We start from the raw sequence: 13524 nt of genomic DNA, 5'->3' as shown, positions 1-13524 counted from the left end.
GTCATTCAGTTCATGTCTGCTTTGTCTGACACTTAATCACTTGCATTAGATGTGTGTTTTTTTTTGCCGTTGTTGAGTTTGTCTTTGTGCATAATGTGGCACATAACATATTGTCTTCAGTATAATGTCATGATTGGCATGATTTATTTCTAGCGTTGTTAAGGGTAAATAAAGGAAGTCTCCCTGTTAAATGTCCACTTTTATGTTTGTGTCCAGTAAAACATCCCAGAGAAACAAACAGATCGGCATGGGCAGGAAGAAATTCAACATGGACCCCAAAAAGGCAGGTTTTGTTTCTGTTTCTTGGTTCTGTAAAACCCTGATGATGATGCATCATAAACCACTACATCCTCCAGTGTCTCAGCAGCCTTGACATTAACTATTTTCCGGTGCTGGAGTGAAGAGAGATCCATTTTCCATCATTCCTCTATGATTGAGATGAACAGCCATCCTGTGTTCCCCCCCGCTCATCTTCCTCCTCTTCCTCTCCAGGGAATCCAGTTCCTGCTGGAGAATGACCTTCTCCAGCACACTCCCGAAGACATCGCCCAGTTCCTCTACAAAGGCGAGGGTCTCAACAAGACCGTCATCGGAGACTACTTAGGCGAGCGGTGAGACATCTAGCAGGCTGAGGAAGAAAGTCCTCCTTACATGAGATTTATGCCCCCCCTGTTATTAAAGAAGGAAATTATGGACTGGATTTACTGATTAAAGAGGGACAATTTGACTGCCCCCCCTCGCTTCCCCTCCAACATCAATCTTTGAGGCAGCGTGGGTGTCTTGTCATAGTCCGCCCATGAGGACTTATAGCTGGAAATAAAACCACCGTGCACCTCCTCATGTCTCAGAGCAGACTGCTGGATAATGAAGAGCGAAAGAGAAGTCCTGCCGCTGTGACACAGCGACGGTCTCCAATAGCTGGTAGACCGGTGAGATGGATGGTGTTATCTGAGGGTGAGATGAGGCTGTTAAACATCGTATACGAGACGGAGGTAAACGGCAGGAAAAAAGAACTACAAGAGGGGGTTTAGTTAAACACTGACCCTCATAACCTCGAACACTTTATTACCAGTATATCTGCAGTAAGATAGCATCAGCTGATGTGTGTGTACTGGCCAGGACATTGACTAAAGAAAATATAAATTTCATAGACAAAAAAAATGTCATGAAAGCGTCAGTGACGAGCTGCACTCTGTAATTGATGGATGATCCTTGAGAAGTGTAGAACAACAAAGAGCAGGCAGCATTAGAAATGTCACACGGAAAATGTCAGAGAGAAAATAAGACTCTAGAACCACATCTGAGGCTGGCAGCACAATTAATAGTCCAACTCAGTGTTTCCCAAACTGTGGTACGTGTACCTCTGATGGTACGCAAGAGCCTTGCAGTAAGGACCAACAATTGCACTCCAAATTATCGACATTTAATTTTATTACAGACAACAGGTATTACATACACACATCACATTACACTAATGTAAAGATTGGGGGTTAATAATTTGAATATAAGTAGATGGAGTAGGTGAACTAACGTTAGCTTGATCCAGCTGGATTTTGACTCCTCAGTTTGAATTTTAGCAACCGGATGAGGGAAATTTTGAATTTTGCTACTAGGTCCACACAAACAGTCGAGAATCAAGTGATAACGATGAACCTGACACTTTGTGAAAAGTAGTCTGAGCAGCGCCCCTTCCAGCCAGAGATGTAGAAGTACAGTAACCTTGTGCTGTTATTTTGCACGGTTTAATTAGTTAGTTTCATTTTATACAAAAAAAAATGTGAGTATCCACATTCGGCAGTAATACTTGGAGAATTTTGTTTGGTGCATGGTCTAAAAAGTTTGGCAACTGTTGTACATGGAAAATACCAGTGTACTCACTGTATCACCGGTATGTTCACCAGTCGAATCTTGTTGTGTCTGCAATGTCCAAGTACCTGGAAACAAGAAATAAATACAAAAATCTGCCCCCTAAGAAGCTAATTAAAACACAGGAGATCTCTCAGCACCTGGCAGCGTCACTTTCAGGTAACAGTGGATATGCAGGTGGTGAATGAAACAGCCAAGTTTAGTGCTTTGTTTGAACTGCCAAAAGATAAATTAAATCTCATTTTTGTTGGCTGGCATTAAGAATGTTTGACAAATAATCTCTTATCTTGCAAAAGTTTCGTGTTATCAGGTGGATGCTCCGACTTTTTCATGTTGAACACTGAAGAGGCTGCGCAGCATCTTAAAAAGGTCCTGATCAGTCTAACACATGCAGGAAATCACATCATCGGCAGTTTGTCTTACCTTACAGGAGTTCAGGTGCTGCTTGTGCATCAGTAGACAGATGTAGTCTTACAGTTGCTGAATCAATGAGACACACACACACTCTGAACGAGGCTGGAGTATGGGGGAGGGGGAGACTCTGGGGACTCCATTCATTTACAATAGGGTTTATTCATGGTGGATCATCAAAGAGGCCACCTACCCACTGGAAATCACACTAAACACTGGCTGAGGGTTCACACTCAGTAATTATCGCTAATTAAGCTTACGTAAGGAACAGGAACCTATCATTACACGCTGAGCAGCGAGCAAGACGAGGAGAGGAAAACAGGAGAGGGACACAGGGAGAAGAGATGAGGGCCAGGGAGGAGAAAAATAACAAAGAGGATTAGCAGCCCTATCTAATGTTGTTCCGCTGCACTTAGTTTTTCACATACAGCACGCTCACTGTTATACGACGGAGTATTCGGGCCACATTAAGGAAAGTCCAATTTATACGAATAATCCAAACTACTTGCTTTGTGCACGTGATACAAGACGCCTTGTGTAGATGAACTTGTGCAATTGTACTTCAGAATAGATTTCAATAACGAGGAAATGATGTTTCTTTCAGTGCATAAACACAGTTTGTTAATAGGTATTTGGACTCCATGTGGCTCTAATATGCCGTCGTACTGTTATCTCACTGAGACGTAGTATATATGCAGCTTTACAAACAGGCTGCATTCGGCTTTCTTTTAATAAAAGTGCGTACAGCAATAACCTTATATGTAACTGTCATAGGACAGGGTTTGTTTAATTTGGCCGTAGTCGACAGTATAGGGCACAATATAGTACAAATAAGCAATAGGAAAAAAGCCCACATCATCCTCAGAATAATTAAAAAATGTTATTGCGATTGGAAGTTTACTGTTAGCTTTTTGTAAACCAATACTTTCAACCTTTCCACAGAAAAACCCCACAAAGTTGAAAAATTCCTGGTTTGTTTTGAACAATACACAATTCAGAGACGACACAGGGTCAGGATCAGAGGCCCCCGTGTATAACAAACAGGATCAGAGGAGCTGTGAGCGCAGTCTGAGAGCAGCTGTTGACTTTTCCTCCGAAAACCCTCCAATGGCCAAACAAAAAGGAGACTGCGTGGGTTTTAGTGTTTTAGCTGTTTTTCTTAAGTCAAACGCAGCGTCCCCCCTCCTCAGGGTGGAGAGACACTCAGCATCGGCCAGCTGTTTCAATTGCTTCCAGACATGCACAGCGCCTCATCTGAATAAGAGCACAAATATGACAGGAATGCTGTGGAAAAAGGAATTCAGATTGCTTTAATGGATTTCATGTGTTTTTTTCCCCCACCACGTCTTCTGGGTTCACATTGAGTTTTTCCTTCTAACTTTTTCCACCAGGGACGACTTCAACATCAAGGTGCTTCAGGCTTTTGTGGAGCTGCACGAGTTTGCAGACCTAAACCTCGTCCAGGCACTACGGTCAGAAGAGTGATAAACTCAAATGTTATGCAGAAAAAAAGTGTGAACTAATCACCAACAGTTAACATTGTGTGCACACTTGCACCTCTCCGTTGTAGGCAGTTCCTGTGGAGTTTCCGCTTGCCGGGTGAAGCCCAGAAGATCGACCGCATGATGGAGGCGTTTGCCTCGCGGTACTGCCAGTGCAACCCCGGAGTCTTCCAGTCGACAGGTCAGACAGCAGGTTCTCTGTTGCACGAACCAGTGAACTCATGAACTTTTTTCAGACGTACCCTCAGAGGCTTCTCAGATGAGCTCCAGTACTCTTTCATCACCACCCGCCATGTTCCAGATGTGTTCGCTAGAGTTATCTTAAAAAACTGGAAGTTATTTAACACTAGTTACATAAAAGTCAATATTATATTTTACAGCATTTTTTATTTTATTGCACAGTCTGTTTAGGTGGGTTTGGTAAAGTTTGCATTCATATTACTATCATTTGAAAGAAAGAACATTTTGTATTGTAGATATTTCAGCCCCTTTTACCTCTTTTCCATTATCTTACATAATTTATTGAGTATTTTAACTTACAATTTCAGCCATTTATCCATTACTTGTAGTAAAGAACTTACTATTTGACCCTTTTATTATGCTATTCCATGATGTCCATATCTCTATAGACCATTTACCCTGTATTTAGCTTAACTATTTCAACCAGTCATCTGCTACTTTTAGCGTTAATGATTTAACCCTCCCGTTGTCCTTGGATCAAAATGACTCGCAGCTGTGCTCAACCAAGTTCTATTTTATTTTTTATATTTTTTGGGATCATTGGTGACAAAAATAAAAAATAAAAAATATAAAAATAAAATAAAATAAAATAGAACTTGGTTGAACACAGCTGCGGGTCATTTTGACCAAAGGACAACGGGAGGGTTAAACCAGTCATCATTTACTCGATTTCGCTAACTATTTAGCCCATTCCGTTTAGCTTTTTATTATCTTTTTCAATCATTTGTACACTACTTTCAGCTAACTGCTTTGCTTTGTTGCTACCAGATTTTGATGGACTTTAAATCACCACAGCTGATTCAATGCTTTTAATCAATTAGTTATTATAATAAACATAATTTCAGTTTTATGTCTATTAATTGAGCAAATCGTTGTGTACCTACTGAAAACTATAGTATGAACGTAATGTGAAATCCGATATGCTGGACAAACTCAGTGCTCTGACAAACAGTCTGGTGTAATGTGCCAACAGAAATACTGCTTGCGGGTCTGTAACAGGATGCACGAGTGATGGCCTGTTTTTTTTTTTTTTTTTTTTAATGCATTTCAATTATTAAGCCATAAGAGTTACTGTAAATAAAGCTCAATGAGGATTAACCGGATTAAAGTATCTCCAGATTCCGGTTCACTGCAACAGACGAGTTCAGAGTAAACAACCAGCAACAAACAAGGGTCATCCATTATTCAGCAGGACTCAACTCGGCTGACTGATACACGGTCTTGTGATAAACAAAGCCTGCAACTACAACAGTCAGTAAATAATTAAAGAGGTTTCAGAGTGAACCATTGTGTGCAGTATTACTGTATAGCCGGTGCATGTGGTCCCATGGAGGCGGGACGCTCTAAACTTTGGTGAGCTTTAGTGGATCACCTGCTTTGGTACAGCTGACCAAATCCAAATGCTAAGATGTAAAAATATATGGTGATCTTCTTTAGTGGCTCCATAAAGAAGTCTCAAGCACAATCTGCACATAGACTTGCATGCATATTTATATGTGTGTGACAGTCAGTACCAGTGAGGGGCTTTGTGTGTGTGTGTGTGTGTGTGTGTGTGTGTGTGTGTGTGTGTGTGTGTGTGTGTGTGTGTGTGTGTGTGTGTGTGTGTGTGTGTGTGTGTGTGTGTGTGTGTGTGTGTGTGTGTGTGTGTGTGTGTGAGAGACGGTATAGGTGCAGTGAGCACTCAAAAACACAACATGATCACAGACCTTTAATTACCACAAGCATGAGAAACCTGTTTGTCTCAGAGCTTCATCCCGCTCATCAGTGGTCTTCACTCACTCTGTACAGAGCTGCTCTTTCTCTTTTAATAGAAAAGCAGGCAGACAATGGGCAGCGCAGGACAGCCAAGTGTGTCAGTGAGAGCAGACAGACAGAGGGGAATGAATGATTCATTTACAGGCAGCCACTGGCCCGTGTGAGTCTGAACATTAACACACAGTGGAGAGACTATAAACCCTTCATCCCCCCACAGACACAAACACGTCTCTCTCTCTCTCTCACACACACACACACACACACACACACACACACACACACACACACACACACACACACACACACACACACACACACACACACACACACACACACACACACACACACACATACATACATTCTTCAAATGAAGTCTGAAAGATATTAAAATACAATTTGGAGGACCAGTGGGGAGGGAGAGATGTTCATATATCTGTGTCTGTTAGAGTCTTTGCAGGCAATGAGAACATGCCTTTAAATCGTTTACTAGCAAAATCTATATTTAGAAGAATTGGGGCACCAATCGCATTATAACAAATGGCTGTATGTGTAAGAAGAAGCTTATAAGGAAACCAAAATATCACTATATGCTGATGACATCCTGTTTTATGTTCTGATACTTGAAACACCACATGTGATCTATGAAGTCCAGTATAGACAATGAAAAATAGAAGGAAAGAAGCCGGGCTGCGACAATCTGGTGTTAATAACAACTGTGAACGTGGTCTCTCTGGCAGGACATGTGCTTTTGTAAACCATTTGATTCCCTTCCTGTCGCTCTCAGATACCTGCTACGTGCTGTCGTTCGCTATCATTATGCTGAACACCAGCCTACACAACCCCAACGTCAGGGACAAGCCCCCGGTGGAGCGCTTTATCTCCATGAACAGAGGCATCAATGAAGGAGGTGATCTGCCAGAGGAGCTTCTCAGGGTGAGGATTTTTTTCTGTAATGAGTGAGTGCGTGTGTTTGTGTGTGTTTGTGTGGTGATTGATATCTGTGATCGTCTGTCACAGGCGCTCCATACGAATGAGGCATTCTCTCCACCGGTTCCCTGTTTGATTAATCGTTTCCCTCCCCTGTCTGCAGAACCTTTACGACAGCATCAAAAATGAGCCCTTCAAAATCCCAGAGGACGATGGGAACGATCTGACACACACATTCTTCAACCCCGACAGGGAAGGCTGGCTCTTAAAGCTCGGTATGTGCATTCAGTCAAAAACCTTGGTTATGTTTATTTGTGTCAGCGGAGTCTCAACATCACTTTGATGAGCAGCGCTTTTCAGCTTCCTGGTGAACTAAATTTATTAGCGTTTGTCCGTGTGCGACTTGTTTGTTTGTGCTTATGGACAGCCATGTTGAACAGCTCTTGGGCAAACAATCGCTGAAAATAGGTGACTGTCTTACTTAAAGGTCACATGTTGTGTAAATTTATTTTAATATTATAAAGCAGGTCTGGGTACTATATAAAAACTGTAAAAGTGTCAAAACACTCAGTCTACGTAGAAATGCACACAGCCTGTATTCAGCAACTGTGCCGTTTGGATTCCTGTAAGTTTGTGATGTCACAAACTCATGCTGATGTCATATGTCTGCCCTCAGCACGGCGACTGAGATGTAAAACTACATTGAGCTCGTTTTGGTCCTTAAAACTACAAATATAGCCTATCTTCTTATAGATATCAAGACTGCAAATAAAACAATAGCAGTGTAAAATATGTGACCTTTAACTGCAGCAGAATGAAGTTCTTGTTTGTGAATGACAAATGTCACGAGCTAATGCTAATTTCACTTACAAAAAGCTTTTAGCTTTTAGTTTTCTGAATCTTAACGACTCAGTCACACCATCAGTTATATCATATGGAATAATTAAATTAAAAAATCGACAAAGAAATCAATAGCTGTGTCACACCATAAACCTTCTCCTAACTCTGCTCTGCCTGCCTGAGTTTAATTTGATTCACAAAATGTATATGGTTGGATATAGTCCGTCTTGAAGCAGCCGTCGGCAGCACCACTTCATTTGTGATAATGTGCAAATAAATTTTTCTGTCATCAGCTTGTTGCTAAATCTTAAAATCGTTGCTATTTCCACCTGCTCTTGCAGTGACTTAGCATCGTCATTGTTGGCATGTTAGCGGGCCTGCTAACCTTTATCTCTCAGTACTACTGTATCTAAATATGGCTCGGACTCTTCGCTCATTTTTAGTTTAAGAGAGCTCAAGCAAGAGGTCGTGCTTTTTACTGTGTTGCAGACCCTGTCATGACATGCTCAGCCTTTATTTTTGCCCAGAAAACTGTCCACCTTCAAGATGGTGTCAGATAACGTTGCCAGGACATTCGTGTCTTTTCCCGCTTCGCCCATCATCCCGTGACCTCTCTTCTTTTGTTTTGTCTAATATCCTCCTGTCACTCAAAGCGAGAGATTAAACCTTCAGCTTCTCTCTCCATCACTCTGTTGTGGGGATTTTTATGCTTACTGTCTTTTTCTGTGTTTTTTGTTCCTCCCTCTCCTCTCTCTGACTTTTGTTTCACCCTTTCGTTCTGTTCTTTCATTCTGCTCTGTGATGGCCGTTCCCTCTTAAATCTCTGTATTAGGAGGTAGGTAGAACCCCTCTTCCTCCTCCATCCTCCCAGTTCATCACAGAGTGCCCTCGTGCTGGCATTGGCTGCCATTATCTCCTCAGCACACGGGGCCCGTGAACCTGCTAGCCGCTTCCTATTATTGTCTTGCGGTGTCAGGGCTGTAAGTGGGGCAAATTAGTTTATAAGCATTGTGAGGCGAGGCGAGTTGGAGGTCGGTGATCTCGTTCATTCTGCATGGGGATTGGCTGCGTTCCTCTCGTGGCTCTGGAGGACGCTGGATGACGCAGAGGGCTCGTCCCTCTTGGTGCACACGCAGACTTTTAGCCCAATTTTTAGCAAGATGCCTGTCATCAAACAGCAGTGGAACTCACTTCACCTTCTATATTTTCTTACCTTTTTGTCATTAAAAAGCCTGATTGACACATGCTGCTGTCCTTTGTTTCCAGTCTATGTGCCAAACTGGCCCACAGCCAATCGTAACATGTGCTGCGTTCAAATGGGGTCGGATTTACCGCATAGCCAACAGGAGAAGAGTCTGTATGAAGGGCCCCCTCTTGTGGCATTTCCTGCATTACATTACCCGCCTGTTGGTTTGCTAAATTGTTAGTCTGTGTAACTTCTAGACGACATCGACATTGTCGTTGCCTAGCAATGGTGTTTTTGCGATTTATCCACTTGAACGCCAAGCATACGTTGCACAGGACTCCCCGTGTCCTAAACCCCGAGCTCCATTTGAACGCAGCAAAGAGCTTTAAACTTACCTGCACAGGCATGAGGATGATGGATTTTTTTTAAGCAAGTTTTCGGCAAGAAATTATAAAAGCGTATTTTTCGTAAAATGTCATACTTTTTCTTTACAGCTGTTAAATCACAACATTTTATATCACAACAACCGTTAAAACATCAAGTCAACCAAAGCACTTTCATGTTCTATGTGTAACATTAGCTTGCATTCCTCTGACACTTGCTTCCTCGTAGATTCCCACAAACAAACATCCGGGGGTTGCTTCATGCTCTGTGCCATTAGAGACTACCCTGCACGTCATACAGCTCCTTTGCAGCCTCACGCAGTCATGCTCGGGTTTTAGTGAATGGGCTGCTTAAGTCTGCACTGTGGGAATGCGAACCTACCGCTGCGTGGCTGGTCATGCAGTGAAATGAAGGAGACCCTTGCCCCATTTCATTTTTCTTGCTGTGTTCCTGCCCTGGAGGCCTCAGTACCTCCAACTGCGCCTCCGCGGAGCTCCTCGCTTGTTCTCTTTTGCTCTCTATCAAACCAACTGCACTTGCTAGATCATTTCAGGTCCATTTTTTCCACATTAGTGAATTCCGCTTTTAATTATGGCTCCATCAGAGCAAATGTTTAATGAGGGGAGATTTCTTATTGTTTGAGCGGAGCACTCTGCTGGCGTGTCAACATGACGGGCCACTGCACTGCTCTGATGCCGTGAAGCTTCCATACGCTCTCATAACACTGTGCTGTTAACAAGGACCAAGCCTGCTACTGTGCCTGAATCCATCATCGTCAAATGTGAGCAGCATGTCAAAAATTGTTGTTATTTAGACATTTTTGGAGTATATTTCAGAAGGCAGAGACACCGCACCTCTGTTGGTCACATGTTTATGTGGTGGGACACAATGAAGAGACTTGAACAGGTGCAGGTAGGGAAATACATTATTGAACAGGGAGGGAGACAGGCCTGTCTCACTAATTGAAATTTATAATTTTATCAAGTGTTGCATGTAAACTGACAAACATCCCATTTAATCCGTATTTATATAATATACATGGCTAGTTATTGAGCACTTTAGATTCTTTTAACAAGTAACCTTTTGAGTAATTTTGACATGATGGAAGCATTTTTTTGTTTTTATCTTTGCGATGATAAAAATGACAAAATTATCCTAATATGAGACTTTCTGCTCTGTCCTTTACATTTGATTTAGTTGCGTCCCCTTTTGAAGTGTTCACAAACAAAGACCACAATCAGTAACATAACCTGGGAGGTTCTTTGTAGAAATCCACATTAAAAGTCAGGTTTTGAGGATGAAATCAAACATACTGTTCGGCTGAAGGAGATTAACCGCTCTCCCTTGTGTGTTGATTAAAACTTCTTGTAATTACCCAACAATAGTCGGCTATATTTGACTGCTCACTCCATCTTAGTGAGTAAAATGCAGCGGATGCACCCAACGTAAGTAAAGTGAAATAAATATTGCTCATAAATAATAAGATGCTGGATGTTACTCTGGCGAGGAGTTGTATAAAAATCTGGGTCAAGTGAACATTACATATTGATTACATCAGTAACGGCTGCTTTCTGCACATCCCATCCAGTCAGCAAACATGTTATTCTGGGTGCACATACTGCAGATTGTACGTTGACATCAGCTACATTGTGTTGTTTGCATTACTTAGGTAAATTCCTCATTGCATCACTGATGGTGTAATTAACAGAAAATCCATTAATCCCAATAATCTAGTTTTAATCTGATCATGGAGGCAGATGGAGAGAACGTCTCTAATAATGGGAGCTCCTTGTATTATTCCTAGTCAGATGTTTCATTGTATTGTTAAAAAAATAAATAATTAAAGTCCTTGGTTCAGACACTGTTGAACTTCTGGTAGTTCTGGTCGTCATTACTTTTTTTTTGCCTGTTTTATATTTTAATATCAGACTTTTCTTAAGTCAAGCTTTAATAATCCAGAAGTCTCTCTGGTCAGACCAGTTGAGTGCAGTCCTACTATAGTTGTCCCGTGTACGTGGTGTGAGGGATTTCTCCTGGAAACTGAATGCCTCCCCCTCCCCTCCCCCGTGCTCGCCTGCAGGCGTCAGTCTCTGGGGACTGGGAGGGGGGTACTGGAAGCACATCCAGCCTCTTGATTGAGCCTCATAATGCAGCGAGAGTATGATCAGAACCAGATGCGGCACGTGGAACTGAAGCTCCTATATGCACAAACACTGTCACCTCTTCAGTCTGAGCTCACATGTTGTGTGTTTCTCCCCGCAGGCGGCCGGGTGAAGACGTGGAAGAGAAGGTGGTTTATTCTCACCGACAACTGCCTCTATTACTTTGAATACACAACAGTAAGTTGACACACTGGTGTGTGCTTTATGTGCGTCAGGACAGACTGTGTCATATGTTAAAACAATCTAGTTTCGTTGTTTACCAGAACGCACATCACAAATATTTATCTTTTTGCAAATTACCAATAGAAAATAGATGGAGTGGGAATTAGTGAATTACCTCGGCGTCGTAGCAAAGGAGTTAATCTGCTTTTCTTGCTGAGAGTTGGACGAGAAGATCGATACCACTCTTGTATGCTAAATATGAATCAGGTACCAAGAGATGGGTATCTTAGCACAAAGACTGGGAACAGGGGTAAACATCTGGCCTGGCTCTGTTCACAGTTAAAGAAATATACTCACCAGCACCTCTGAAGCTCACAAATAAACATATTTTACTGTATACTGTGTTATTTGTGCAAAATGTTTAAAAAAAAAAAAGAAGTGTAAAAACAACAATTTGTGGTTATATGTGAATTTAGTCTGCCTGTAAATTGTAAATTCTTGGCGTATCTGCTGGTTGCCAGGCAACCTTTCGGTGACTATAATACTCACCGAACAAGAAACGGTCCAGCACAAACACTAACCCTCCATGAAAACCAAAACTGTCTTCATACTCCGTTTTTTGAACATTTCCAGTCTTTATGCTAAGCTAGACGCTGATGGAAGTAAATAAAGATATTCTCCAAAAATATCAGACTATTGCTTTACAAATCTATATTTGATTAGGTTTTAAAAACTATTTAGTAAGGCATTTTTTTTTTTTTTTAAAACAACAAGTATTTAATCCAATAATGTAGCGTAGTCTTAATAAATGTGGGAGACAGATGAAACAAAGGGCAAAACACACACACACACACACACACACACACACACACACACACACACACACACACACACACACACACACACACACACACACACACACACACACACACACACACACACACACACACACATACATACACATACATTAGACAAAGGGACAGGTCTTTGCCTTCCAGCTCTGCTATTTAACAGATGGACCCCCTTTGACCGAAATGAACCTCACTACTAATAAACATGAGGCATCATGGGAAACATCTGCAGACTCTACTCCACACATCTGACCCTCCTAAGCTATAAGCCAAGTGCCTCCCCCAACCCCACAACCACGAATCCCTCATCACACACAGACGCATGCTGTGGCGGCGGCGGCGGCGGGGGCACAGTCAAAAAGACTCACATAGCAGCTGTCCCAGGGCATTTCCTCCCCCGCTGTGCCTCCTCATTAGAAGGTAGATGACAAGCAGGACATGGGGCTGTTCCTCAAGGTCTCCCCAACACACACACACACACACACACACACCTCACATCTGGCCCCGCATACACACAACAGCAGCCGATGGAGGGTGAAGGGTTGCGTCTCCCTCGGGTGGTGTCCCATACATGACCAGGATGAACAAAAAACACCTTTGTGTTTAATTCACAGCTCCGTCTTCACTGAGATGCTGTCAGGCCCGTATAAAAATGGTACTTCAAACATGCACAATGTGTAAATTGAAGTTGTTGCGTCAATAGTTTTGCTGCATCAACTTTGTGACATTAACATTTTTGATTTGTAAATTGTAGTTGTTATATTTGTGATTTGAAATTGCCTCAAATAAAAATACCAGCTAAACAAAAAAAAACAGCCCTCGTCTGCCAACAACACAGACAAAATAATGTAACAAGATAAATTTGTTAGTAAATTCAATGTGAAGTGAATCGTAAAAAAATCTTAATAATGGTACTCCTGCAAAGAGATTATGAATTACAACATATTTTAACACCAAATGAAAATAAAAGAAAAAAAATATGTTCTGCTTCTCCTTTATGAATCTACTTACCTTATTCTGATCCACCAACAAACAAGACTAAGTCGACCGGTTTTTCTCAATCTTTAATGAGATAAATTAGACTGTTAACACATCTAAAGTGCTAACATGCTGATGTTTAGCAGGTTTAATGTTTCCCATGTTCGCCATTTTTTTGTGTATCAGCATGCTAACAATTGCTATTTATGTGTAGAGACAAAGGTACAGCTTATTTTTTGCTAAACATGAGACATGTAAAA

The 13524-nt window shown here is 41.8% G+C and overlaps 1 protein-coding gene across 1 annotated transcript in view; it reads left to right on the top strand.

The window, feature by feature from the left end:
- Positions 1 to 13524, top strand: part of LOC138616821 (cytohesin-3-like) — a 34453-nt gene that overhangs the window by 16118 nt on the left and 4811 nt on the right. Inside the window, exons 4-10 of the mRNA XM_069691365.1 lie at positions 217 to 283; positions 493 to 611; positions 3669 to 3749; positions 3848 to 3960; positions 6559 to 6707; positions 6865 to 6976; positions 11374 to 11450. Of these exons, the coding sequence (XP_069547466.1) occupies positions 217 to 283; positions 493 to 611; positions 3669 to 3749; positions 3848 to 3960; positions 6559 to 6707; positions 6865 to 6976; positions 11374 to 11450 (718 nt within the window). The remainder of the gene's footprint in view (positions 1 to 216; positions 284 to 492; positions 612 to 3668; positions 3750 to 3847; positions 3961 to 6558; positions 6708 to 6864; positions 6977 to 11373; positions 11451 to 13524) is intronic.

The sequence above is a fragment of the Brachyistius frenatus genome, unplaced genomic scaffold (genome assembly GCF_029030835.1).
Source record: "Brachyistius frenatus isolate BFR_SWC_R1_liver_20210118 unplaced genomic scaffold, ASM2903083v1 Contig_11, whole genome shotgun sequence".
NCBI lineage: Eukaryota > Metazoa > Chordata > Actinopteri > Embiotocidae > Brachyistius > Brachyistius frenatus.
This window is presented reverse-complemented; position numbering and strand designations above follow the sequence as displayed.